Raw genomic sequence first — 26,889 nt, forward strand, 5'->3', positions numbered from 1 at the left:
TATATGCATGAGACACAAAAGAGAGTAGGAACTGCAAAGGAACGAACCTGCGGGAGGGTGGTCAAATGATTCATTTGATGCAGGTCATCTGGTAAACCAGCAACCCTTGAGGGCACTAGGACACTCAAAACTTCCATTAGAATCAAGACCTAACTTCCTGGACTACAACTGAAATCAGTATAGTTGTCCTCAAAAACTATTTTTTCTCTTTCCTTCGTAGTTATCAGAAGATACATTAACCAAGTAGGTCGATTGCCGTGGGAGACCAGGCAAGATTTGCGTCCATCACCACCTGGTGCCTAAGCAACTTAATCTTCACTGTTAAACTAATTCTACAAGCTAGTAATCTGCAACTGAACGAGACTCGTAATCTGCAGGTCTAATAACAGAGCTTGACGCTAATTGAAATTCAAAGTTTATCAGCTCAGGTTATGTGCTTTTCATCCATCTGTCAAGGTCTAGTTTTGGTCTTACAAAACCTCATCATTATCTTTATGCTATTTTTTTCCAACTTTTATATCATATGTGTAACCACTCCATCTATTCTAACCAGATTTAGCCTTTTACATGAGACAAAAATATACTCCCTCGTTTCCTAGTTGATAATTCTGTTTTCTTTTTGACACATCCATAAACAATTGCAATCCTTAAAAATAAAATTATTCTTTCTAATAATACTCCAGCAAAAAGTTGAAACTTCTTACATTTCCAGCTCTCACTAAAAACTTCATTGTAATTTTGAAAGGATTTAATGCAACTTACCCTCTTATGATATTGAAAATTAGCAAATTATCCCTCTATGCAAAATAATAGTAATTTGCCCCCTCTGTTTTAAAAAATGAAGCAATTTATCTCCCTGCCTAAGGAGGTAAATTGCTTTAATTTTAAAAACATAGGGAGGTAAATTGCTACATTTTGAAAAACACAGGGAGGTAAATCGCTATTTATTTCTCACAAGGAGGTTGTTTCCCTATTTTCCATAACACAGGTAGATAGATAGTAATTTACCCTAATTCGAAGTAAGATATTCAATATGGGACCATGAGAGTATGACATTACTACAGACTTAATGTTTGAGTATTATTAGAATTAATTATTGTTAAGCACGCATGAAATGCACATCATTTGAAAATGCTCAAAGAAAATGGTACCAATGATCTAAGCCACCCCCACCTACCTCAAAATCCAGGCTTCCACAATAGATCAAGGTCAAATTTTACCAAATCATCAGAATTCTAAAAGCTACATCAGCACAGTAAAATGAATAAAAATAGCTGCATCAGACCAAATAAGCAGACCTCACAATTTATAATCACAAGACTTCATATTCTACTTCAATTTGGATTCAAAGTAAAGCATATTATTCAGCAAAAAAGTCAATAACTTTGAGATAAATCAGACAATACATCCTGACATTTCCATATTAACAATCGGAAATCCTAAATACACAAGGAAATGACGAGATCACGAGGAAATCAAGGAAATCAGAAGTAGTACTAGGCGAGCTGGTAATAATCCCCACGGAATCTATCGCGATCGATGAAGACAATAGCGTAAAGGGCGTAAATTATCCCAGGAACGTACCCCAAAATAGTCAAAACCAAGCAGATGAAAAATTCCACCTGCAAAACCAACAATCCACAGAAATAAGCAAAACAACCATGAAAAACAGTGGGTCCTTTTGCATTATTGAAGTGCTTACGGAGCAGCAGCCATGACGGAGGCAAACGCCGAGGGGAGGAATGAGGATTGCGAGTAAGATCTCACAGAGGATTTCGCATCTTGATGCCATACTGATTTCGTGTTTTTCCCGATCTTTATTCTCCTCGATTCTTTGCTTCTGTTTCGCAAGAGAGAGATTTGACTTAGATTTCGTAGAGAGAGAAAGTACTGATCCGTCTGGAGATCAAATGGATATTCACATCTCCCAACATAGGAGGGATAAATCAATCAGTAATAGCAATTCCACCACGTGGACGATGACACCATTTTTTGGATTGTTTGTGGACATATGCAATTTCAATATTGGCAAAATATCACTTTTGGTCCCACTAGCTAGAGTTCTTCTCACTTGCAATCTCACGTTTCATGTGTTCAACATCTTTAGTCCCAAAATCCTATTTTTTTAACAGAAATGGTCCTATTTCGTTAACAACTAACGGAAACGGCACGTGATAAGTCACGTGCCGTTAGTCAATTGGGGCAAAATATCACTTTTGGTCCCACTAGATAGGACCCTTCTCACTTGCAGTCCCACGCTTTACGTGTTCAACACCTTTAGTCCCAAAACTCTATTTTTTTAACAGAAATAGTCATGTTTCGTTAACAACTAACGGAAACGACATGTGAGTTGTCACGTGCCGTTAGTCAACTGACAGCTGGCCAAAAAAATAAAGATCAGGCTTGCGTTAAGTTTTTGGAGGGAAAAAAAAAGCGACAAAAAAATATTTTTTCGCTATTTATATATGTAAATAACCCACAAACACCACACAAATATTTTTATCTTTTTTCATCACTTAATCTTGAGAGCAATAGGCTAAGGCCGTGTTTACCCCTCGGATTAGGCAGTATATACAGTGTAATCCAGTGCATCAGTCCGTTTACCTGAAAAATCGACGGCCCGTTACTGGCGATCCAAACCCGGTACATTGGTGGATTATTCGCCTAATACGGATCCAGGCAATGGGGGTGGGATTCGCATCCGAACCATCTATCCCAACATTTAAGTTATGTTGCTTTGACTATAATACCCTCAAATTAGTTGTTGAAATGACGAAGTTGGCCTTGTAGCACCCCCTACTTGCTACATCTAATTGTCACTCTTTCATACTTTCTTTAATTAGAACTCATTCTATAAATAATTCCCTTTCAACCCGTAAAATAAATTCTAATTTATCAATATAATATATATCACAAAAGATAATATATACCACCTAAAGTTTATATTTAATCACACTAGATGATCTCATGTGCATAACCTCAAGAAAAATAGTATCACAATTTGAACCACAACCCGATAAAAGACCAGAATATTTAACAACCAAACCGCTCAAAACTCTGACTTAAGATATCACGACTGAGCTACCTAATAAAGACGATGGCACCGCTCAAAGTCCAATGTGGCTAGACAATGTGATTTATCTCCTGAAAAATACGTGGCAAGGAATGAGCTGCCTACTCAATAAGTATAGCCAATCAGTCTATATATACACAGGCAATAATTCACGTAGAAGCAGTCACACCGACTAACGATCATTCGTCATATAGCAACATCAGATATAAGCAGTAATATATACTCACAACTGTAAATCAATCCACGACATAATATTCGACATTATCGTTTATTAGTTAATGGCCTCACTTACTCTAGTTGGAGTACATCAGTCAATGGTTTCGCTGGCCATCATCATATCATATACAGCACAGGATACCCATTGTATGTGATATCTCCGTACTCTTTTACTTCAGCTGTGTAGCAATATCAGCACAGGATATCGCAACAAACATGGTACCCCCACACCACCCCAGTGTGTAGCTAACAACACAGGATATTCTCCGCTGCTCGGAATACCCCGGTACCCTACCTACTATGGTACCTAGCTTAATTCATATATTTTTCATATCTCATTATCAATTACATCATCATCAATCACATTTTCATAAACCATTGATTGCGTTCTCAACTAGATAAGCCTCATCTTTTATCTCAATTCACGATCATCATTCTTTTCTTTATAATGTTTACTTCCTCAATAATAGCTCCCAATTTGATTTCATACTACAATTAATTATACGATCACGTAATCATACCACTCTCACGTCCAACCATTACAAACACATAATGACACATAATAATAATTCCACCAATATTAGGGTAATCTAATAAATAATCCACAACTAATTATGTAAACAATCAATATACGAAAGCCACGTATAATAATTTAAAGCCAAGTCCATGATCGCATCCAAGAAACCAATATATATAATATATACAATACTACACATATAGATATATATATAAATTCAATTAGCTATACTTCAATTTCAAGAGGGACTGCTCAACCCTCTACTTTGTCGTTGCATCCTATAATAGAACGTATAATCAATACATATATAGAATATCATAAACTTTAAATAAAATATTATATAATGTTTGTACATTTTCCACCAATTTTTTAATATTCTATTTATATTAAGGTCCAAATCCCTGTTCCATTTTCTTTTAAATAACTACATTTTCTAAACTTTTCAAACATATATTTAGTTTACCAAATAATTCATAAGAATTCATTTAATCAAACCCCTTATATATTTATAACTATCGTTTTTAATAACATCCGTAAATTATATTACCACTGAAACCTCATTTTTTTCCTCTTTAATAACATAATATTTTTTAAATATAATTTTCGAAACATTTCTATGAATTTTCTATCAATTTATCGTTTGCTATATAATTTAATTAAGAAACAATACATAAAATTATATATTTAGTTGATCATTCCGATGGAATTGTGTAAATTAGCAATAATAATAATTAAATCTAACAAATCTAATAATTTAATGAACCAACTATATCATTTTTATATCAAATGTGATATTTAATACGATGCTAATTTAAATAGCCAAAATTATAAAATACTCTGATTAAATAGTATAGTGCTCAATATAATTAATATTTAATAAACGAAATTATTATATTTTCTGCTTCTTCTTCGCTCGCAGAAAGAGAGAGATTGCAAATTTTGCTGAAGTAGTAATTTATTTATGTACTTTATATATGTGTGCTGGGAGAGGAGAGAGAAGTGAGGTGGGCTTGGCCGCCACTCTCATCCACTCTCTCTCTTCTCATAATTTTATATGCATATATCTATATACATATTATTATATATATATTTACATATATATATAATATTATTATTATTTTATTTATTTAATTAATTTTTTTAAAAAATATTCATTATGTCCTTCTTAATTTTCTTAATTAATATAATTTGCCCCCAAATATTATAACGAACTCTAATTTAATCCGTTCAAGTTTTATTTTAACTCAAATTCAGTCTATAATTTGTTCACTAATTAAATCTAAATTTTTAATAATTATCAATTAGTGTTCCAATTACGTGAAAAATTCTACGGATGTCACAGGTCTTGTACACACACCTACCGCCTTTACTTCACTCTCGCTTTTTTCATTTCAAACCATCATCTTCTCCACTTGTGCAAAATCCCGCGTTAAAGGGAACGTCTTCCAGGTTGCTACCGTCCTCATCGCCTCAAGGTGAGTTCATCGTCGCCATTTACTTCAATGTCGGTTAGGACGTTAGTGTGTACCTACGTATCTTACTCTAAAACACTGGGTTGTAACCTGTATCATCGTCAATGTCAACTTTTCCTGTAATATATATAATTTATATTGTTAATATTTTTTTTGTCTTTTTTGGAGTGGTGCAGGAATCATCGCTGGAGGTGCACTTGACGTTGTCTTGTGAGATTTGTTCGCATTCATTAAGGAACAAAATGTTGCAAGGTACTGTAAGACTTTTGGGGGATGTTTTGGCATATTTTGGATTTGTAAAGTGGTAGTATTTGACAGATTTTAAGCATGCAAAGTTACACTTTACAACACATTTCATTAATGATCAAAATTAGTGGATTTCAGTATATTTTCTATTTTTTTTGCAATTTAGTGCTTTTGTGCAATTTTAGTTTTCGTTTTTATTGCTTTCAGGATTTATACTTACACATTTAAACACAATATAAACTATAATTACTTGCAAAAAAGGCATATTTATTAGTTTTTTTACACATAATTCACCATTACTAAAAGGTCATCTAGTAATATATAAGAACATCCTTTTACACATAACTCATCATTACAATAGCATTGAATATTTGAAGTATTTTGAGATGTTTGTGACATCTTTTGGCCTATTACTCTCAAGATTAAGTGATGAAAAAAAGATGAAAATGTTGTGTGGTGTTTGTGAGTTATTTACATATATAAATAGCAAAAAAAATACTTTTTTGGTGCCTTGTTTTCCCTCCAAAAACTGAACACAAGCCTGATTTTTGTTTTTTTCGCCAGCTGCCAGTTGACTAACGGCACGTGACAATCACATGCCATTTCCGTTAGTTGTTAACAGAAAAGGACTATTTCTGTTAAAAAAAATAGGATTTTGGGACTAAAGGTGTTGAACAAGTAAAGCGTGAGACTGCAAATGAGAAGGGCCCTATCTAGTGGGACCCAAAGTAATATTTTGCCCCAGTTGACTAACGGCACGTGACAAGTTAGTTATAACGGAATATGACCATTTCTGTTAAAAAAAATAGGATTTTGGGACTAAAGGTGTTAAACACGTAAAGCGTGGGACTGCAAGTGAGAAGAGCCTTATCTAGTGGGACCAAAAGTGATATTTTGCCTTCAATATTTTTATTCTATGCCAACGCCAAATTATTAGAGTCGAGTTGAATATATTATTATTTAAATTATTTAAATTTCTAAAAATATATTTAAATTTAATTTAATTATTAATTTATCAAGCTCAAATAAATTTTAATTCGATTGAATATAAGTCAAATTGGATCACTAATTGAATTGAGATTGAGGCGAACTTAAAAGTTTATCAAATAAATTTTTTTTGTTCTAATTTGGTTCATTGAATTTCATGAATTGAATTGGAACGAGTTTTTATCTATCGATTTCAAATAAGTAGTTTGATTTATTTTTCAGTCAGAGTTGTCATTTTATATTTTATTATATAAAAGTTTAATATGAAGAAAATTATAGGGTGTTTGGATAGAATCATTTAAGAAATTTGATAGGTTCGTATATTTGATAAGATATTTTTAGAATTTATAAAATATTAAATTTTATTTGAAGATAAATTTTTAAAGTATTTAAAATAAAATAAGGGATTGCATACTTTTGTGTATGCCATAAAGATGTGATTGGTTAGAGAAGGATAAATGTTGGATAAAATGGGTAGTGGAATCAATTAAAGTTTATAACAAAGTGTTTAATTTGTAATTAGTTATTAATCCGTGCATTTGACGGAACTAGGGATGATCGAGAAGAATGTTGTAAGAAGTTTTGACATCTATAACATTAAATTATGTAGTCGATACCATGTCATCCATAGTTAATTGCATCCTTGTAATGCCGACAGCCCTTTGTCCTCCTTGATTAAAGCCTTGGATCATAAGGTGACTATTTGAGAGTTCATCTATGGGGATCCCTAATTCCTTCAAAATTCGTAGAGGTAAGATCTTAACTGTAGAGCCTCGATCAATCAATATTCTTGTTCACCTTTTTCACTCACGAGCGTACCCGGCCATGAATAAGGGACAATTATAAGGCTTATATCCGAGGAACAAATCTTCGTCCGTGAAAGTAATTGTGGACATACACTCATCAGCCTTGAAGGAATCTTTGTTTTCGAGTAGCTCATCCTTATTGATTGTGTGCGTGGCATCGCATGAAGCCTTTTTAACATCAGAAAATCCACACTTAGTTGACACAAGATTTGTTCTTGCAGAATCCTCTTCAAGAGAAATTTTACCTTGACGAGCCAATTGCATAACCATGTCCTTAAACACTAAGCAGTCTTGTATCGCATGCCCAACTAAGTGATGGTATTTGTAATATTTTGGATCATCCCTCCGTTCGGCTTCCTCAGGTTGCTTCATTTCTAGTAGATCAATAAGGTTAGCTTCCAACAAGTCATCAAATATTCTGGAGACATCAAAGTCAAGAAATAGATATTGTCTAGCTTGCATTTCTTTCAAAGTCAGTTTTCTTTGTGGCTTCTCGTAAGGAACATTATTATTTGGGGAAACATTGTCTTTTGCAATGCTCTTGAGCTTGAATAGCGCTACATTCATGGTCACTGATTCTTTGCTTGGAGCTTTTGGAAAAGGCTCGCCCCCTTTCTTTACTTTTCCTTGGTTCTGCTAGGTTCTCGGACCGGTAGTCACTCAACTCCGCTTGCTATCATACTTAACTCCATGTCATGTGCTCGAGTGGCTAATTCTTTGAAGGATTTGGGTAGGATTCCTTGGAGAATATACTGAAGGCCCCAATGCATCCCTTGAATGCACATCTCAATGGCGGAAGTTTTAGATAATCGATCTTTGCAATTAAGGCTCAGGTTCCTCCACCTATTGATATAATCAAAATTGGTTCTTTTTTCCACTGGCGAGAATTTGTAAGCTCCACCATGCTGACAGTTCGTCGAGTGCTATGGAAGCGATTTAGGAATTCGTGCTCTAGTTATTCCTATCCATCGATTGAGCCAGCCTTCGAGTCAGTATACCAGTCAAATGCATTGCCTTTCAACGATCGAACAAACTACTTGACTAGATGATCACCATATGTTCCTGCATTGTTGCACATTTCAACAAAATGAGCCACGTGTTGCTTATGATTGCCCTTGCCATCAAATTGCTGGAACTTTGGTGGCTGATAACCCACTGGCATCTTCAGGTTGTCAATCCTTTGAGTGTAAGGCTTGGAGTAAGTAAGGGATGACTTTGAGCTTCCCTCAATCTTGCTTCTAATGGTTCCTTCAATGAATTCTTTCAGTTGGTCCACAGGAATCAACCCGTCAATAAAATTAGTGCCACAAAAAATCTTCCCAAATGACTCCTCTCACTTAGTACGTGCAAAAGGATTTAGGCTCACCCAGCCATGCAAGCGAAGATGATGGAAATAAGTCTCCTCTGTCCACTCCTCGTTCTGTGTCTAGCTATTCCTTCACAACAAATGTGGTTCCAGTTATGGTGACAAATGCTACAACCATAGAGGAACAACCCGCAAGTTTGACAAGAGCCATTGAGGGACTTACAAAGCACGTTCGAGAGCAAGATGCTCAAATTGTTAGGTTGATCAACAAGGCAAATAATATTGACACAAGCCATATCATAGGGAAACAAGTTGAGGCTCATGATGAAGCAAAGGGATCTAAAAAGCAACATTATACTGAGAAGGATAAGTCTGCAAAGGAGCTTCAAATTTCTTGTGTACCAAATTTGTGGCACTAATTTTATTGTGTTGAAGAATCACAACACAAATAAATTGTCACAAATAAAAATATATAGATTAAAATATTAACATGGGTACAATCTCTATCAATCCCTTGGTTCTTCTTTTTCAAATATATCTTTGACAAATTCAAAGGCTAAACTCTACGTAGATCTCCTTTAGACTTGAATTTGAATTTTTATAATATTAATTCGAGGGCTCACGCTTGTAATCCCGAATTAAACGATATAATGTTGACTTGGAATTTGATGATTTAAAAGTGGATTTGTCTTGGATCTTCTTGAAAGGATATTTGAATATTTATAATGGTAATTCGAGGGTTTAGCGCCTGTAATCCCAAATTAAATCCTATAATTTGTGGCGCACCTTTGACGAAAGAGTCGATCTCTACCTTGAACACCCTTGAATATTCTTAAGCTCGAAGAACTTCGTAGAGAGGATTATTTGGCCTTCTTCCCTTGCTTTGCTCTTTGTTCTCTTTCTCTGTGTGTCTGTATTTTGAATGAGCTCCAAGGACCCCTATATATAACTGTTAAGCAGGTGTAGTTGTGATGCACTTAAACACCTTGTATTATCTCTTTATAATTTAATTTAAAGAGACAAACACATTATATATTTGGAATATATGATTGGTCAACTTGATATTATCTCTTCAATATTTGTACTTTTAAAGAAATAAATATTACAAATATTTGTCTTGATTTGATTGGAGCGTACATATAGTTCCGCTTAATGTGACGCGTCTGATTGGTTCGAATCTTTGACTGCGACGTATCATTTGATTGGTAAAAATACTTCACTTTGACACTTGTCGGCCATTGATTTGATGACAAAATATATAATTGATAAATAATATATTTTATGATATTTGTCATTATTTAATTGGGTGCAAAATTAATTTATCTACACATACATTAATCTGTCGTGCATGAATTCTATATTAGAATATAAACCTTGGATCAAAATATTATATTATATTATTATTGACTAGGCGACTAGTGATAACTGGCGCTATGTATCACGTTCTTATACTTTCTTTTCCTTTTTCAATAGAGTACATTACAATATTTTTTTTTAAAAATTTGGTATAAATACTTTTTTGTTGTTTAATGAAAATATATAATATCTGGATGAAGGTATGAAATTATTAACTTTATCTTTATTGTATTTTTTCTTAAAACAAATTAAAAAAATCCAATTAGTTCATGAAAGAATTTCATAACTTTTTTAAAAAAAAAGTAAAATTATTCATAGTTATAATTGTATTTTGGTCAGTTTACCATAATAATGGTGGAATCTAACAAAAACTAATGCATTGAGATAATTGTTAGATGACTATTAAAATTATCGAATATTTATTGATATGTGCCAAAAACGCACACTTTAATAAATAATGCAAGCAAAAAATGTGGTGCTCGGTCCACTTGGAATGGAAAGTGGTGAAATAAATGCTAAAAAGTAAAAACAGTCAAATGAGTGAAGAAGAGAGTGTTTTGCTCAATTTTGTGTACAATAGAGAGATTGGTAATGAATTAAAGCTCTAAGTACGAAATTACAATGCTCCTTTAATCTAATATGGTAGCAAAAAAGTGAATATTGTAGTATGTGGGCGCAAAAAGTGTAGAACATATCAAAAGCATGTGAAAACATATGGACATATGAACGTGTGTTTGTCCTCTATTCCTTTCATTCTCCCGTTGGGTGGGGGGGGGGGCGCTCTATTTATAGAAAACCACAAGGTTGTTGAAGATAGGTCATGAATTTGAGGGAGCATGACCTTAAAGTTGTTGGATAATGATGTATCCACCTCCTCAAATTTGGTACAGTCCTTAACGGTTGGCTGATCACCTTCGGACTTGAGGGATAACTAGAGGATCTCCTCAGATTCGAGGGACTGTTAGTGTTTGCTGTGTATCAGCTGGGGAAAAAGAATGCCTTCTCAGATTTTCAGGAGGGTGGTTGAGAAGGCCTCTCCCAATTGGACTCTAAATCCGGTAGGGTTTATGCTACTTCTCCATAGGGGCACCATGTGTCTTTGAGGGGATTGTTGGTCTTTATCCGATTTTGTGAGAGAGACCTCCAGAGGTCCTGCGTGGCTACCGCCTAGATTCTCCGTGGACGCTATGTGGAGACTTTGGCTGCGAGACTTCAAATCCCTAAGCCTTCTTGTGGGCCTGTGTGGCCTTTCTAGATTAGGGTCCTCTCAGACTTTGACCGGCTGGATTTCTTTTGATCAATCTATTTTTCAGGAAGCGCGTGTCTGCCCTAGGCCTCCTGTGCCTTATGGTCCCTCACTCGAACTGTGCCTCTTAAGGGGCACCATGACCTACATTTCTTTCATTTTTTGGACCACTTGGGCTACTTTGAGCCAACTAATTTCTATGCACATCATTGATAATTTTTCAAATAAAGAGTATGTATTTATAATTACGCAAAAATTCAGGAAGCGCGTTGTAATTCACCCTTTCGAATAAGAAAACAATCATAAAGTATGGGTAATAAATTTTCTTATCCAAATTATTATCTTTGGATTTTCATAAGGCCAGATTGTTATAAAATTTCATGTATGAAATCCATCCAAATAAAAATATTTGATTCCTAGGAGACGGAGTTGAAATTAATTTATGCTTTATCCCTCGACACTTAAAGTAAATAAATCAACAATAGAATTAAATAATTGTGTAGTAAAATAATGGGCAAATAGTGTTACGTGTGTTTTTATACTTTATTATTTTTTTTTTAATTTATAATCTCAACTTTATAAAATTTACATTTTTTGTCACATATTATTATTTTTTATTATTTTTTTTGTTGAACGAATATCACGTGCAAATATAAAATAGATTCACATCATATTATCCTAAAATATCACATGTACACAGTATATGATGCTTTTTTAACATAAAAATTACTTGAAAAATAATATATACAATAAAGTGTAAATTTCGTAAAGTTGCAATGATAAATTAACACAAAATAAAATTAAGATGACGAAGTGAAAAAATGAATATAAGTCGGATATCGAAATTTAATTAACCTTAACATAATTATAGTTAATAGCTTTTCAATAAAACTCCTTCAAAATCATAAATTGTAGATATAGACCAATTTTAAATTTGATTAATTTCCCAAAAAGGGGGTATGGATTATTTATCATCACAGTCAACACAAAATCCTGATCGACTTGATTTGTCAATAGTCAGAAGAAAATCCTGACACTTCACGCGCATCACGCGATGATTGTAGCGCGTGAACCGTCTCCCCCTCCGCTCCTCTCTGTCTCCTACGTTAAGAACCGACCCCCCCGGCCGCAGAGACACTCTCTCTGATTTTCTTTTCTCCACTGTCTGAGACTTTCGAGCCAGACGCTCCAAAACCCTAACAATTCAAATTCCCAATGTTCGATCACTCAAGTTTTTTGAACAATTAGCGTGTTGTTTTTGACAGAGTTTTGAGTAATTAGAAGAATGGAGTTTAATCATCGAGCGGTTAATCAGCAAGCTTCACCGCGCATTCCTCGGCCGTCGGATTACAGCTATGTTACCGATCAATCCCTTCGAGGTACGTGCATTCTCTTAGTTTTAGTGATTTTTGCTTTTCCTTTATGGTGCTGTTTTTCTGTTCTGTTTTGAAGGTTTTTATTTTTATTTCTTGAAGAAAACTTCTGCTAGTAATGTATGTGGTATGTAGACATATGTGTGGTTTGTGAATGTGTTTTTGGTCAGTTGAAAATTCATCGAATCAAGTGGAATTGCTGATTTCCCGCATGTTTGAGTTGTTTATTGTTAGGGAAATTGATTTTATTTTAATCTATTCTGTTTTTCCTGGATCTCTTTATTTGACTGCAAAATGTTTCTCATTTTATGTTGGTGAAAATGTAACCAAGTTTGATTTATTATTTCTGTTTGTAGTGTCAATGATCTGCGAATTTTACAAAATTTTCAAATTTTATGTAAAGATTTTATTTGTTGGTTGAAGAAGTGTATGGTTTGCTTCTGTGTAGTATGGATTCATGCATGTAAAACAAGTGGGAAAATTTAGTAAACTTGCCGTAAGGAGCATTATATTTGCTCAAGAGACTAACATGGAGTATTAGCTGCAGTTTAATTAAATATAGAGAGAAATTTATAGAGCTATTTGTTTCCAATAAATTGCCGAATGTACACAAAAATGGTCACCAGTGAAGTTTTGTATATAATTAGAGAAACTAAGAAAGGAACTGGACATGAAGAGTGTAGTATTGTATGTAATTTGCTATGTTTGTCACTAGCATCTCCTATTGCATTTGATTAGTTTGTTTTCTTGTTCACCTTTACCAAACAGGCCCACAAATTGACCTAGTTTTCGTTTTTTTTTTTCCTTTTTTTTTTTTTTTTTTTTTTTTTTCCGTATTGCTAGTTGGTTTGGCAAGATAGGAGTGAGGTTTGGATTTTATTTCTTCATCAATTCATTATCATCTGCTTTTTAGTTTTTCATTTTCCATTTTTAAATTGTTTCAGCTGGCTATTTGGGAACAGATTTATGGCAAAGCCGGCGAGAATTCATCCGGGACAATCATCCTCCCGGTCAACTTTATCCTCACCCTCGCCCATTCCATCACCCTCACCTTCCACCTCATCCTCATGCTATGCACGAGGCAATCCAAAGAGAGATTGAAAAACAAAGGATTCGACAGGATATAATCCTGGCAGAGATTGAAAGGAGGTATGCTTTGGAGGCGGAGGTGAGAATGGAGCTCAGAATGGAGATGGAGTTGGCTCTACGGAAGGGTGGTAATGGTTTTCCATTTGGGCCATGTCCGCCAATGGAGTTCGAATCACCAACAAGATCTTCACTTTTGAGAATGAGAGCAGAAGGGAGGTCTGTAGAGGGCAGGTTTGCGATGTCACTGGAAGAGATGAGGAGGCCGAATGGAAGGCATGAAAGTGGAAGTTCTGGGACACAGCCATTCCAGAGAGGGACTGCAGATTTGAGAATTTCAGAGGTGAAGCCTGTAGCCGAGGGTAGCAAAGAAAAGCAGACAGTTATTTTTATGGTGAGTATGCTACTTACCCTCTGTGGTTTATTCAGCCTTCAACTTTCATGAAATTTCTAAAATTTAAGATCTGCATCGATGTAGAATAAAGATGTAATTTCATGGAAAATAATTTTCAGAATATGTATTTTGTTATATGTACAAGCACCAGAATGCCGAAGTTTACTTTGTTTTTTGCCATAGGTGATGAGAGGAGAAAGGAAAATCTCCCCATTTGAGGAAAAATAAATTCTTTTACAGAAGTACAGTAAAAGTTTTCATCTCTGAGGTGGTGCACCAAAGCTGATTTGAGAACAGATGTTTATTTGTAGTGTGTTTACATAATACCTGAATTTGAACCTTTTACATTCCGGGGTGGGGGGGAGTTTGCTTTCACCAGAAGTTATGGAACTTGCAGACAAAAGGATTTGTATATTGTTATCATCTTAATCCATGTCTTATGTACGATTCCATTGGGAGAGTTCCTGCACCTCTGGGATTAAGGGGATTCCCCATTCCCAACTATAGAAAAGGAACTCTTGTCTAGCCGAAGGCACAGTAACTAATAAGACTGATACACTGGATCCTGCTCGCCTAAGCATTTTTTTTAATGATTTTCAAAAACATGGGCCACGCTCCTTCCCAAAACTAATTGAAGGATCACCTCTCAAGTATTCCAACTGGTGGAGTGAAGGAACAAGAATAAATCGGGGTGAGGAGGGATGCCAGTAAGTTGCAATTATTTATTGCATATATGAACACTTAATCTGGATGTAGGCCTTTTAATTTGTTTGATTCATGCATTCAAGATTTATAGCTTCTACCCGTAACATTTAGTGAAGTTTCACTTTCCAGGACTCAGATAGAATCCAGTTATAATGTACAATTTTTACATGTCTCCCAAATATCCTGTTTGAATAATGAGAATTTACCAATTTGTTGTCCTTATATGTGATGGTCCTATTACTTGTGAACCAGAACGTGAGAAGTCAGCCGGTGATGGGTAGTTGCAGTTGTTGGCTGAAGATTATCTATTCCAATCACAGTGTCTATGTGATATTTCATGACTTGGCAGCATGATGCTGATTAATATCTTTAAAAGCTATGTTTGCATTTAGGTATTCGTTCTTGAATTTGTTGGTCTAGAGGTAGACTATTTGTGCACTTGCATCAGACTTATATTTTATTGGCAGCTTTTATGATCCACTTGAATGAATGCTTCCGAGTTGAATTCATTTTAAGAATTCTATCACAGTAGCACCAAAAACACATGAGATTTTGTCATTCATGAAAGCCCAGTAAAAAGGTGGTGATGGTTTATAGTATCAGCTTGGAATCGATTTTATCACATCAAGGCCAGGTAGTTGAAAAATGCTTCACAGGTAGATATTCAAGTTTTCTTGTATATACTATAATTGAAAAATGGTACTATACCTTTCCTGTTTGAAGTCAAGTAGAGAGAAAGATGGAGAAACCAAGAAAGAAACTTGTCGAGTGCATTTAAAATCTAAGTTCCTTGGTAACTGTCTTGTGTTTACAGCATCCTTTTTTATTGTTGAAGGGAAAATGGAGTGTCAGAATTGATATTCTGGGAGAGATTGAAGTATGATATTCCATCTCATTAGTGCAGACAAGTCTGAGCTGGAGTTGAGCATTGCTGATCAGTTGAAATATAGATATAGTTTGCACACTTCAACATCCTAGAAGGAAAACACACTTGACAAACCTAGACCACCATCCTATCTGGTGCTTTTAAATAAATACATGTGGTTCAATTGGCTAAAGATACTACTAGTAAATGTATTTGACATTGCCAGTGGTGCATATCATGCTTTCAAATTTAATAAAGAGTGTAGGAAGTAGAGAGCTTCCCTTAAGCTGAATTAATAATTGTTTTGCTCATACACGAAATAGACTACTTTGAATGCCAGTCTAGCTTTTATTAATAGGAATTCTTGAGTTACCAAGGTGTTTTCTTTGTATTTACAATTGAGTGACGGAGTTCTTTCCAAGAATTAAACTTATGAAATGCGAAGGTAGCTTTTATTAATAGGAATTCTTGAGTTACCAAGGTGTTTTCTTTGCATTTACAATTGAGTGATGGAGTTCTTTCCAAGAATTAAACTTATGAAATGCAAAGGTAGCCTAGTTTATGTGGTCGTTTAGGATGTGAATGTGATATTTACGTGCATCTAAAATGAAGGCAATGTTCTATTAGGTTTATCCTTATCTAGAGTGGCTGAATGGCAAAAAAGCGCCTGTGATGTTTATTGGAGCAGCATCTGCTCATTTTGATTTGTTTCTGTGTAGTAGAGTTTCAACGAAATCGGAGTTATCCCATTACTTTCTGATCAATCTTTTGAAGTTAAATAGTTAATATCTTCTCCTTGAGCCTTTAGCCAGTTCTTGTAGTCATTTTTCTACTGTTATATCCCTGTTGAAAATTTTACTTTTATCTGGATAGGTGATGGTCCACATAGTGGATCGCTCCTCTCCTTAAATTTTTTCTTTCCTGGTAATAGATTTCTCTGCCATGCCACTATTAATACAAGATGCAGTAACTTTTTAGAAGAATTAATTTATTTGTTATTTTGAATTTGTCCATCCCCCGCTGCCTCTCTCCTGTTTGGTAAATGGGAATGAGGCTCGGTAGTCGTGGGATGGATTTTGGTCTTTTCACCATTCATAAGGTGACAATTTATGTGGACTGTGTTTTGGGCATTATAGGCCAAACATGATGACAACATATCTGGATCAAAGAGGAAGGCTGTGACCCCGCTGGGAGCAACTGAAGATTCATCGATAGGTATCTCGAAGAAGAAAGCTAAGGAGGAGTGGAGTTGCGCCCTCTGTCAAGTTAGTGCCACCAGTGAACAGGTGCTGAATGAGCACCTGCAGGGAAAGAAACACAAGTTGAAGGAGGCTGCGCTGAAAGCTGAGAGGGATCGAAAAAAGTATACCATTGGCCTTTCAAAGAGAGCTACCAAGTCCGTCCAGGTTGGAGGAACAGTTGATCAAGGCAAGGAGGAGGGAGTGAAACTCCCAACTGAATCGTTTCCGAACAAGACGACCGGGAAATTGAGCTCAAAAAGGCAGGATATGGTTCCATTGCTGGAGAAAATTCAGTCAACATCAGTTGAAAAACTGCAGAAAAGTGGTGATCATACAAAGTCTAGGTTTTGGTGTGAGATATGCAACATAGGGACCCCCTCTCAAAAAGTTATGAATGCTCACAAGAAGGGGAAGAAACATGTTCGTCGGCTGCAGGGAAGTGATTTAAAATGTCGAGCTACCCCACCTCATCCAAAGAAGATTTTAGTAGTCTCGAATCAGGCAGAATTGGTCGCTGAAAATGGGAAGAATGGAACTATACACAATGTTGATGAAACCCAGGACAAACTGAGGTCAGAGGATGACAAGCCTGCCGATGCAGTCAAGCTTGAAGATCATGAGCTTGTGAATGAAACCAAGGAAGAAAATTGTGGGGCTGTGGATATAACAGAGCCAGATGATGGCTTGACCAACAATGTAGCAGAGCTCAAAGGCGACGACCGGATTATGACATGACTTCAACCTCTAGGTCGATGAAATCTAATAAGTAGATGGAAGTAGGATGTCGCTGCCGCTCTATATCCTTAACTTGTTCGAAAATTGTGTATATTTTCTATGACATAGCTAACGACTAGTTCCCGACATGTTTCATTGAAGATTGTTTGGAGGTCACTGTTGCTGCTAGATTTTGTCGGAACAATCTGTGTTACTGAATGATGTTTTCCATAAGTAGGTCTTCATTTTTGTGTCAACATCTTTTATCCTTTTGATTTCGTAATTGCTTAGTGTTTGTTTGCTGTTGTCTGAGATGCCCTACGAGAAAATGAGGTAGCTGCTTGTGCAAAGTTCTTTTGTCAAACAAACTTGATCTGTTGGTTACAAGTACTCTTACTGTTAAGTAGGCTTTGCATCCAAGGGTCAGGCCCAAACGTCAATTTGCGTCTAATTTTAACATCATTATTACTGCTAGGATTATTTGATGTGTAGGCTTAATTTTTTGAAATGTAAAATTATAAATATTTGTTATAATTTGAATTTGTTATGGAATATTTTTAATTATCTAAGTATTTATTATTATTATTATTAATTATCTAAGTGTTGGTTATGGAAAAATTATTAAGTATTTCTTAAAAATAAAACACATTAATTGAGTTAAAAAATAAAAAGAGACAGGAAAAATAAAACTTGGATGCAAAAGTGCGATGAGACATAATGGAGGACTAAATTAAACGAATAAGATTAAAGAGGTGAAAAGAACAGAAGAAAAATGAGATGAGGGACAAGAGAGAAAAAAACTAAATGAATAAAAAGGTTAGTGGAAATTCACGGGTGATGAATTTTCTGGAGTTTTCTGGGTTGAGTGATCTCGGGTGCTCAAACTTCAGGTGGTGTAATAGGAGGCAGGCCTCTGGAGACGGTGAGAGCAAGATTTGATAGGTTATGTGCTAATTCAGTTGGGGTGAGTAAATTCTGGGCTTACAAGGTGTCGCATATTCCAACCTGTCAATTCGATCGTCTAATGATTTTGATAGACTTCAGGGGTGACCGAAAATGAGAGATAGAGACCTCGCTCAGTTCAGTTTTGTTTTGATGCTAGATGGCTTCAGTTGGAAGGATGTCGACGAGTAATTGAAGATTCCTGGAATGAAGCAGTAGTGGGATATGCTCATGAAGTATTATGGAAAAAAGATTCAGTTATGAGTGGGTTTGCTCAAGTGGAAGAAAAACGGGATACAAACGCTCTAAGAAGGAGGTGTAGAGGTTGGAGGAGTGATATGCCTAGCTAGAAGCTAGTAATTTAAATGAGGAAACCAATAGGGAGTTACAAAACATCCGGTCCTAGTTAATGGAGGTTGAGACTCGAGAGATGCTCAAGTGGCAGCAGAGGAGTAAAGAGCATTGGCTAACAAATGGGGCTGGAAATACACGATTTTTTCATGCTAGAGCTTCAACAGGAAAAGACATAATACCATCTCTCGACTTAAGGATAGTTGGGGTTTGGCAAGAGGAGGAGGAAAATGTGCAAGACATCTGACTTCAGCACTTTAGATTGATCTTTATGTCTCGTCGGCCATCGGAGGCAAGCATAGACCAGGTGATGGCTACGATCCCGCAACGAGTAACCCCAGAGATGAACACTCAACTAACTCAACCATTCACGGCACCCGAGGTCAAGCAAGCCATTTTTAGTATCTCTCCCCTTAAATCCCCTCTTTTCTTCCAAAAATTCTGGAATATAGTAGGTGATGATGTTTCTAATTCGGTGCTTAGAATTTTGAATAGCCACTCATTGTTATACAAATTGAGTTACACACACGTTTTTAGTCCTAAAGTTAGCAATTCGGAAGTTGTGTCTAAGTTATGTCCTATCAGTTTATGCAATGTAGTGGTTAAGATTGCATCCAAATGCCTAGCTAATCATGTAAAAGGTATGTGAATGACGTCGTCTCTTCTTACACAGTTTACTTTTATCCCTAATCGTCTTATCACAAATAATATCTTACTTGTTTTTGACTTAATCACTTTCTTAGGATATCATCCAAGTCTAAATCGGGGCTACGCCGCATTTAAAATGGATATGAACAAAGCTTATAATAGGGTGGAATGGTCTTTCCTTAGACGTGTTCTCCTTAGATTAGGCTTTGAGAGGTGTGTTGTTGATCTTATTTTGCTCTTGGTTATTTCTGTCTCATATTCGTTAACTCTAAATGGTGATCAGTTTGATATCTTAGACCAGAACGCGGTATCCGTCAAGGAGACCCGCTATTCCGGTACCTCTTTATTTTTTGCATAAAGCTTTCATAGGACTCATTCAGGAGGCAAACAGGAATGGTTCTTTACGAGGCATGAGGATTAGTTAGACAACTCCAAGTGTGTTGCGTCTTTTGTTTTCCAATGTTATACTCTTATTTTGCGAAGCTATGGAGGGACAAATCAAAGAAGTACGGAGAATTCCAGACCTGTATGTGAGGGTATGCGGACAAGAGGTTAACTTTTCTAAATGAAGCATGGTCGTAAGTGGGGCCCTCCATGAAGGAAATAAGCGTCGGTTAGTCTCGATCGGGGGTTAGCTTGGTGGAAGTTCATGATATTATCTGGGACTCCCGGCATTGGTAGGTCGGTCGAAATGGGCGTTGTTCCAAAACATTCAGGATCGGTCATGGGCCCATATCTCGGATTGGAGTAGTAGACTTCTGTCACAAGCTGGGAAGGGGGTTCTCATAAAATCGGTACTCCAAGCATTGCCAACATATGCTATGTCTTCTTTCAAATTACATGATACCTTATTGAAGGAGCTGGAGAAGGCAATGAGGGACTTCTGGTGGCATGACAAAGGGGATAAGAGAATGGATTGGGTCGCCTGGAAGAAAATGTGCCGACCCCTAGTAGAAGGTAGATTAGGATTCCGTGATTTGAGCACTTTCATTTAGGCTTGTTAACAAAATAAGGATGCTGACTGGTTACGAGCCCAGACTCTTTACTCAGTTAGATATTAAAGGCACGCTACTTTCCTCACTCATCTTTTTGTGAGGCGGCGGTAAGTTCTCGCCTGTCGCTCACGTGGAGGAGCATTCTCGCAGCAAGAGGAGTTTTGGTGATAGGGTGTGGGAAGCGAGCTGATCCGGTTCATCCAGGAGGACGATGATTGTGGTGGAAGCCAGGCCGACAAGGTTCTTTTTCAGTGAGTAGTGCATACATAGTGGCATTATGAATAACAACTCCATCAGAGGCTTCTTCTTCAAGGTGATTTCGTCCTTTGGCGGAGGGGTGTTAACCTTTTTGGGAACATCTGTAGGCGTTGCAAGTACCTCCAAGAGTCCGAGTGCAAACTTGGCGGTTATAATATTGTTGTAATAACATCTAACGAGAATGTTTTTGAAAATTTTCTAACAAGAGATGGAGGCATATGAAGCAAACTCCATCATAATGAGGCTCAGGCACCTTAGGGAAAGCCTTGAGGAGGTTGAGAAGAAGTTCGAACGGCTAACGATAAATACTTAAGTTGCCAGATAAATTCAAAGAGCTGATCTAGACATTGTCCATGTTGCAATAATGAGTCCCTTGTTAGCATCCACCTTATTATGGAATGATGTACGAGAATTAATTCGGAAGGCATCACCCTTGGGAATGACTCATGAGTTGAGGGAGCATGACCCTGAACATGGCATGAGAGTACAGGGCTCAAGACCTGTAACATCGGATTCAAGTACTGATTGCATGAGGTCATCACTAGATTCTGGTGTAATAGCAACAACTGGGTCATAGGAAGTGCAAACTCCTGATAATTCAAGTCAAACCAGCACCTCTAGGGTCAAAGAAGGAGAGATTATCCTTAGTTCGATGATAGGTACTTCTAAGGCTAATACTAGCAAGTTGATATCTTCTTCTTCTGCTTGGCATGTATAGCAGCGAATGTGAAAAAAAATAATTTTTCGCAAAGGAGTAGACCCAAGCAAGAGCATCATTGAAACATTCGAAAAATACAACAGAATCTGGTTGTTAGAGGGGTCCAAACCAGAAGATGTTCAAGAATTGCATGATTTTGGAGCCTTGGCTTCAGTTCATACTATGTCACCTAGTTCTTTGAAAATTTCAAAGCTTTCGGAATAGATTATTAGGGCAGTCTATGACTCTTGGCAAAACAACCCCCACTTAAAAAGATAAGAAATTCTGGAGTTAAAATTCATATCAGCAGCTCCATAAACAACAGAAAAGGGGTCTCATCCAGCCTTCCATTTCATCAAGCTGCAGAGACCAGATATGGTAGCCTTTAATAAAAATAAATTGGCTGAGGAGAAACTTCGTTGGTATTAGTTATTAGTGAAAACGATATGTCTATTAGAAGAGTTTGGGGATTGTGGGTCTGTCTCATTGAGATGGACAAAGTCAAGTATCCATTCAAAATTTTCTCAAACAAAGTGAATGAATCATTCCTCTTAAACTCCATGACGGAAAATGGACTGAGTTCGCAAAAAGCTTATTTATAAATAAGAGAATGTTGATCTGGGAGAATAAGCTACCAACGACTGAAGCAACAAGGATGAAGATGTGTAACATGCTACATGTTGGGCAATGGTATAACCATGTATGCCCTTGCTGCGAGAAGCAAGAGTAGCCCCTGTTCGGGCAAAAATTCGGGTTACCCAAAAGAAACCCTAAACCAAATGGACAAGGGTAAAAGAAAAGAACAAAACAAAGTAAAAATAGAAGAATGTAAGAAATCAAGAATAAGACTGTTGGCTAGAAAACAACAAAGACCAACAGTCAGCAAATCAAGAAAGCTAGCTAGCAATCACATGGCCGACAAGTCATTATGACCAACAGTGGAAGGACACGGTGAAGAGGAACGCAATGACGTCATCAAAAAATAAGTTTGGAGTCCGAGTTTGAAGTTCATGGATGCCTATAAATAGGGAAGCAATAAAGCTGATGGGGATCATCAGTAAACTTCTCCAACTATCCAAAGCATAATATTTTCAGTCTATCAAGTCTTTATAGTTCTTTAAATTCTTAGTTTATGGGAGTTTCCCGAACAAGTCAAGTTCTCTATCATATGAGAGGCTAAATAGTTGTCTTTTTCAATGGACGAAATAATATCTATGTAATATTTCATATATTTTTTCAATAAAAGTAAAGGCTTCTATTCAACTTGTTGTCAAAAATTCTATTAAGTCCATATATTAGAGTGTTTTCTACCCGCTAAGGTAGGAAATGAAATAGGATTGTGCTGTTTTTTGCTGAAGGAGCCAAGTGCTTGCAAACCATCTACTGAGGTAGTGTGGTTGGAGGAAGTCCATAAAACCGAGACTTCGAATACCTGGAAATAAGGTGGTAAAAAAAAAGATATGAATTCATAAAGACTTAATTTATTACGAAAGCATATTGGGACTAATTGGGCCTAATTTTGAGCATAAGGGATAGATTATCAAAGAAAAGTAAAAAGATTGGATTAAAGGACCAATACTGTTAATTAAAATTTTGAAAACTTTGGACTATAAGTGTTGATCAAACAAAGCAGGGGATTAAAAGTGATAATGACCCTATCTAATGGGACAAAAAATGCAATTAAACCTTTTCTATGTCTGGAAAACCTTACGTTGTACGTAAATAGTACTTTTCTGACAACATTAGTTTAGTAGATTACAAACGAAACCTATTATGTTAGTATTGTATGCTTTCCTTGTCTGAGTAGACAAAGAAATGTACTAATTACTGTACGTTTTTTTACACCATCTGTGATTAATTCATGTTTAAGGTCCATTTTACTCTATTTTGCTGCAATTTATTGATTTTACATGAACATATTTGTAACGTTTTACTCCTATCTTGCGTTATATTTTGATCTATCAAGAATGTTGTTTTGATACGCTCTACTGTTGGATGCATTCGTAATTTTATTATGAACCCTAATGTACATTATTGATGTGCAACTGTTTATCATAATTATATATAAAAAAAGATTACGTATATTTATTTTTTTTGGTAAATGTAAATTTCATTAAGTAAAAGGAGTACAGAGGTACAATACAACATGTTTCAACGCATCCCCTTCGACAGGCCAAGAGATACGCCAAAAACGATAAAGCCCACATGAGCTAACAGAATAAGGTAAGTCAGCACTAAGGATCTGTCGCACATCCCCTATAATGATAATAGCAACTCTTGAAGCATCAAGTTCCACTCTGTCAAATCGGCGAAGGTTGCGTTCGGGCCAAATGTGGTAAACAGCTGCAGCCAAAAGGGCGTGGTAGAACTCAGAAATAGAATCCTTGCCCTTCTATTTCGTTACTGCCCACAAAATATCCATTGGCCAATTACGGTTAGGCCAGTCAAACCAAAGGTCTGTCGGATCACCCTTAAGCACCTCCGAAAATATCTACATGGAAAAACAGGTGTGTATGTGTTTTTATCATGTCAGCATCACATAGGATTACTTATATTTACACTTCTTTTAAAAAATAAAATTATTTTTAGATCGTCTTTAAAAATAATATAATGCCAAACAAAAAGAGAAATGGGTTTTTAAGTCGAATCATATATATACTTTCTTCATCTTCTTTTTCTTCCCTTTTTTTTATGATAAAACTAATAATTAAATGATTACATCAACATTTCAATGAGCAATATATCAATTCAATTAATACGTCAATATAACACGAAATCATAAAATAAATTATAACAAATATAAATAAAGTGAAACAAATACCTACATATTGAATGAGATATGACACATCAATGCATAGACCGAAAAATTTATTATATTCGGTAACATCGGTAACATCATCAGTGTCATTTTATTTTAATTATTCAACATATAAATATAATTTATCATCGCTTTCATAAAATATAGAAATATAATAACTCATTTTCTTTTGCTGCTTTCGTAGATTTAGTATAAATAGTGATTAATTATAGTCCTGCTTACTGCTATTTTAATTGGAAGCAAATGAATCATTTAACAAAAATTGTAAATATATTCCTATAAATTAGAGCGGGTGTATTTTTGGTCCTATATGAATTTATTTTCGCAATTTAATTATGTAACTTTAGAATTTTTGTAATTTTAATCCATTTTCAGTCAATTTGGCTGGAAACTTGTATGTGTTGCATTTGATTCAATTAAATTTTAATTTTAGTTCTTGTAAATTAGTTCATGCAGGACCAAAAATACCCAACATCCCTAAAGTTACAGAAAGAAAATTGAAATAAAATTAAGTTATGTGCAAGTCATGCAGTTTTCCCGATCAAAAATTAACTGAAAAACGATTAAAATTACGAGACTAAAAATTACAGAAAGCAATCCGTGCAACACCAAAAATTCTACCCTAACATACATTAGTAAAATTGCATTTTTCCCGAAATATTTATTTGGTTTGATGATATTATTTGTTTTTAAGTTGACACGATCAAATACATCATTATATTTGTACTTATCCACGACAAATTGTTAAATATCCATAAATAATTTATGATAATAAAATTCAATAAATAACCATATATCTAACAATAAATAATTAGCCAACTTTTTATCAATTGGAGTTGAATTATTCATATAAATTTAGGTTTAATTCATATAAATCCATATTATGTTTATGGGAAAAAAATTGTTTCAATTTCTATAGTATAATGTCAATTTTGCTGGAAAAAGGGTTGTTCACGTGTCAAATATATGCCATTTTCCTTCGAAATTGGTGTGGTCAATATTTTTTTAATTATTGCCCTCAATTACAAAAATCAATTTAAAGTCAGTCAAAAGTACCATTTTTAACCATGATAAATAATTTTTTCTTGGAAGAAAATCTATATTTTTGCATCTATTTTATTTAACCTGGTCAATAAAAATTATTTACCACGATTTTTAGTTCATAGCTATTAAAATTAGAGCCAATAATCAATATTTTTCTAGTTAATGTGGAATATTTTGACTGATAAGATAGAAATTGCAGATTTTAGGTGATATGTAGCCGAGTCAGGCTTGCAAGACCGGATGAGTTTCATATTAGACACGAATGTAAGAATCATATAAAGAGAGGGGATATTTAGGAAGAGATGAACATGTCCTCACCATTAATTAATTTTGTGTTTGGAGATAACCTTTTGTAAGAATCTTCATTTTCCTTCGCAAATTTCATACATTTAGTTTATTCAAGTTTTTTTTTTCAATCAAAATTTTGATCTGATATCATTGGCATGAAGCTGGGGGTTTGAGTTTGTTTTTGGATGACAAAATTTGGAGCAAAATCGAGTATATATAGGTAGCAGCAAATTCGAACCCAAAATCTAGCCTATTTCCCCCATTTTTGACATCAACATGCGCATCTTTGTTAGTTTGTCATGGAAGCATAATGGCTGGGACCAAGTCTACTAAAAAATGATAACTTTAACGACCAAAACTGTTGCTCATAGAACAACGGGGACCAGAATTAATTTAGTGATTTTTGTGGGCCAAAAATGTAATTTTTCCATGAGATCCCTAAGTAATTTGCCTCTATTTTCTGAAAACTCCAAGAACTCCAAGTGAATTGAGTTAATTATGCGTTCGCCCAAACACATCCATAAAAGGATAATCTTACATGTCGCCCCTCATGACTTGTTAGAGAGAATAACATTGAAACATGGTGCCTTATGTTTGGCTTCGATTTTGGGCCATCTCATTGCTTATTTTGTCATATTTTTATTTTGTTTTTAAGTATTTTGTCTTGTTTCTAAATATTTAATTTTTAAATACAAATATATTTTATTTTAACTATTTAATATTTTATACGTAATATTTTCTACATCATTGAAATAATTAAAAATTTTAAAAAATATAAAATAATATAACTATTCTACGCGGTTAATCCATATATTACATTATTTGAATAATGTATTTAAATTTATCACATCCAATAGAACAACTAACAAAAAATATTGTTAATCCGTTATTAGAGTGCATTTAATTATTTTTAAAAGTGTATTTACATAAATTATTTTTTTTTTCATTTCCATACATATATAATTAGAAAATAATATTTATTTTAATCCACTCACAACTAAATAAATTATATATATTTTTATACATATATATATGAATATATATAAAAGAGACATAATTTGACAATGAACAGTATTTTTTGTCTCCCCACTACCCAACATCAAACATAACATACTTATTTTATATTATCTCCAAAAACAAATCCAAACATACACACTATCTCTAACTTATTTTTATTTATCTTTGTTTTTCTCTCTCTATCTCCACAAAATACCCAAAAACAAGTTAAAAACAAAACCAAACATA

At 35.1% G+C, this 26,889-nt stretch overlaps 2 protein-coding genes across 3 annotated transcripts; one reads left to right on the forward strand and one right to left on the reverse strand.

The window, feature by feature from the left end:
* Window positions 1,283–1,927, reverse strand: LOC105162909 (UPF0057 membrane protein At2g24040-like). Its single transcript, XM_011081084.2, has 2 exons — window positions 1,703–1,927; window positions 1,283–1,622 (listed from the first exon to the last, which is right to left on the reverse strand). The coding sequence occupies exons 1-2, from the start codon at window positions 1,790–1,792 to the stop codon at window positions 1,497–1,499; spliced, it is 216 nt and encodes a 71-aa protein (XP_011079386.1). The 5' UTR covers window positions 1,793–1,927; the 3' UTR covers window positions 1,283–1,496.
* LOC105162910 lies at window positions 12,250–17,860 on the forward strand. Of its 2 annotated transcripts, none has more exons than XM_011081087.2 (3): window positions 12,250–12,604; window positions 13,561–14,078; window positions 16,785–17,860. In XM_011081087.2, exons 1-3 carry the CDS (start codon window positions 12,511–12,513, stop codon window positions 17,622–17,624), a joined length of 1,452 nt encoding a protein of 483 aa, XP_011079389.1. In that variant the 5' UTR covers window positions 12,250–12,510; the 3' UTR covers window positions 17,625–17,860. The 2 variants fall into 2 exon arrangements, with proteins under 2 accessions (XP_011079389.1, XP_011079388.1); XM_011081086.2 differs by having other exon boundaries at window positions 12,252–12,604; window positions 13,543–14,078.

Source organism: Sesamum indicum, linkage group LG5 (assembly GCF_000512975.1).
Source record: "Sesamum indicum cultivar Zhongzhi No. 13 linkage group LG5, S_indicum_v1.0, whole genome shotgun sequence".
In the NCBI taxonomy this organism is placed as follows: Eukaryota; Viridiplantae; Streptophyta; class Magnoliopsida; order Lamiales; family Pedaliaceae; genus Sesamum; species Sesamum indicum.

Coding starts and splice junctions, on each gene's coding strand:
- LOC105162909 (XM_011081084.2), bottom strand. CDS start 1,792: ATGGCATCAAGATGCGAAATCCTCTGTGAGATCTTACTCGCAATCCTC. Junction 1,623..1,702: donor TCCGTCATGGCTGCTGCTCC/GTAAGCACTTCA, acceptor TTGGTTTTGCAG/GTGGAATTTTTCATCTGCTT.
- LOC105162910 (XM_011081086.2), top strand. CDS start 12,511: ATGGAGTTTAATCATCGAGCGGTTAATCAGCAAGCTTCACCGCGCATT. Junction 12,605..13,542: donor TACCGATCAATCCCTTCGAG/GTACGTGCATTC, acceptor AAATTGTTTCAG/CTGGCTATTTGGGAACAGAT. Junction 14,079..16,784: donor AGCAGACAGTTATTTTTATG/GTGAGTATGCTA, acceptor TGGGCATTATAG/GCCAAACATGATGACAACAT.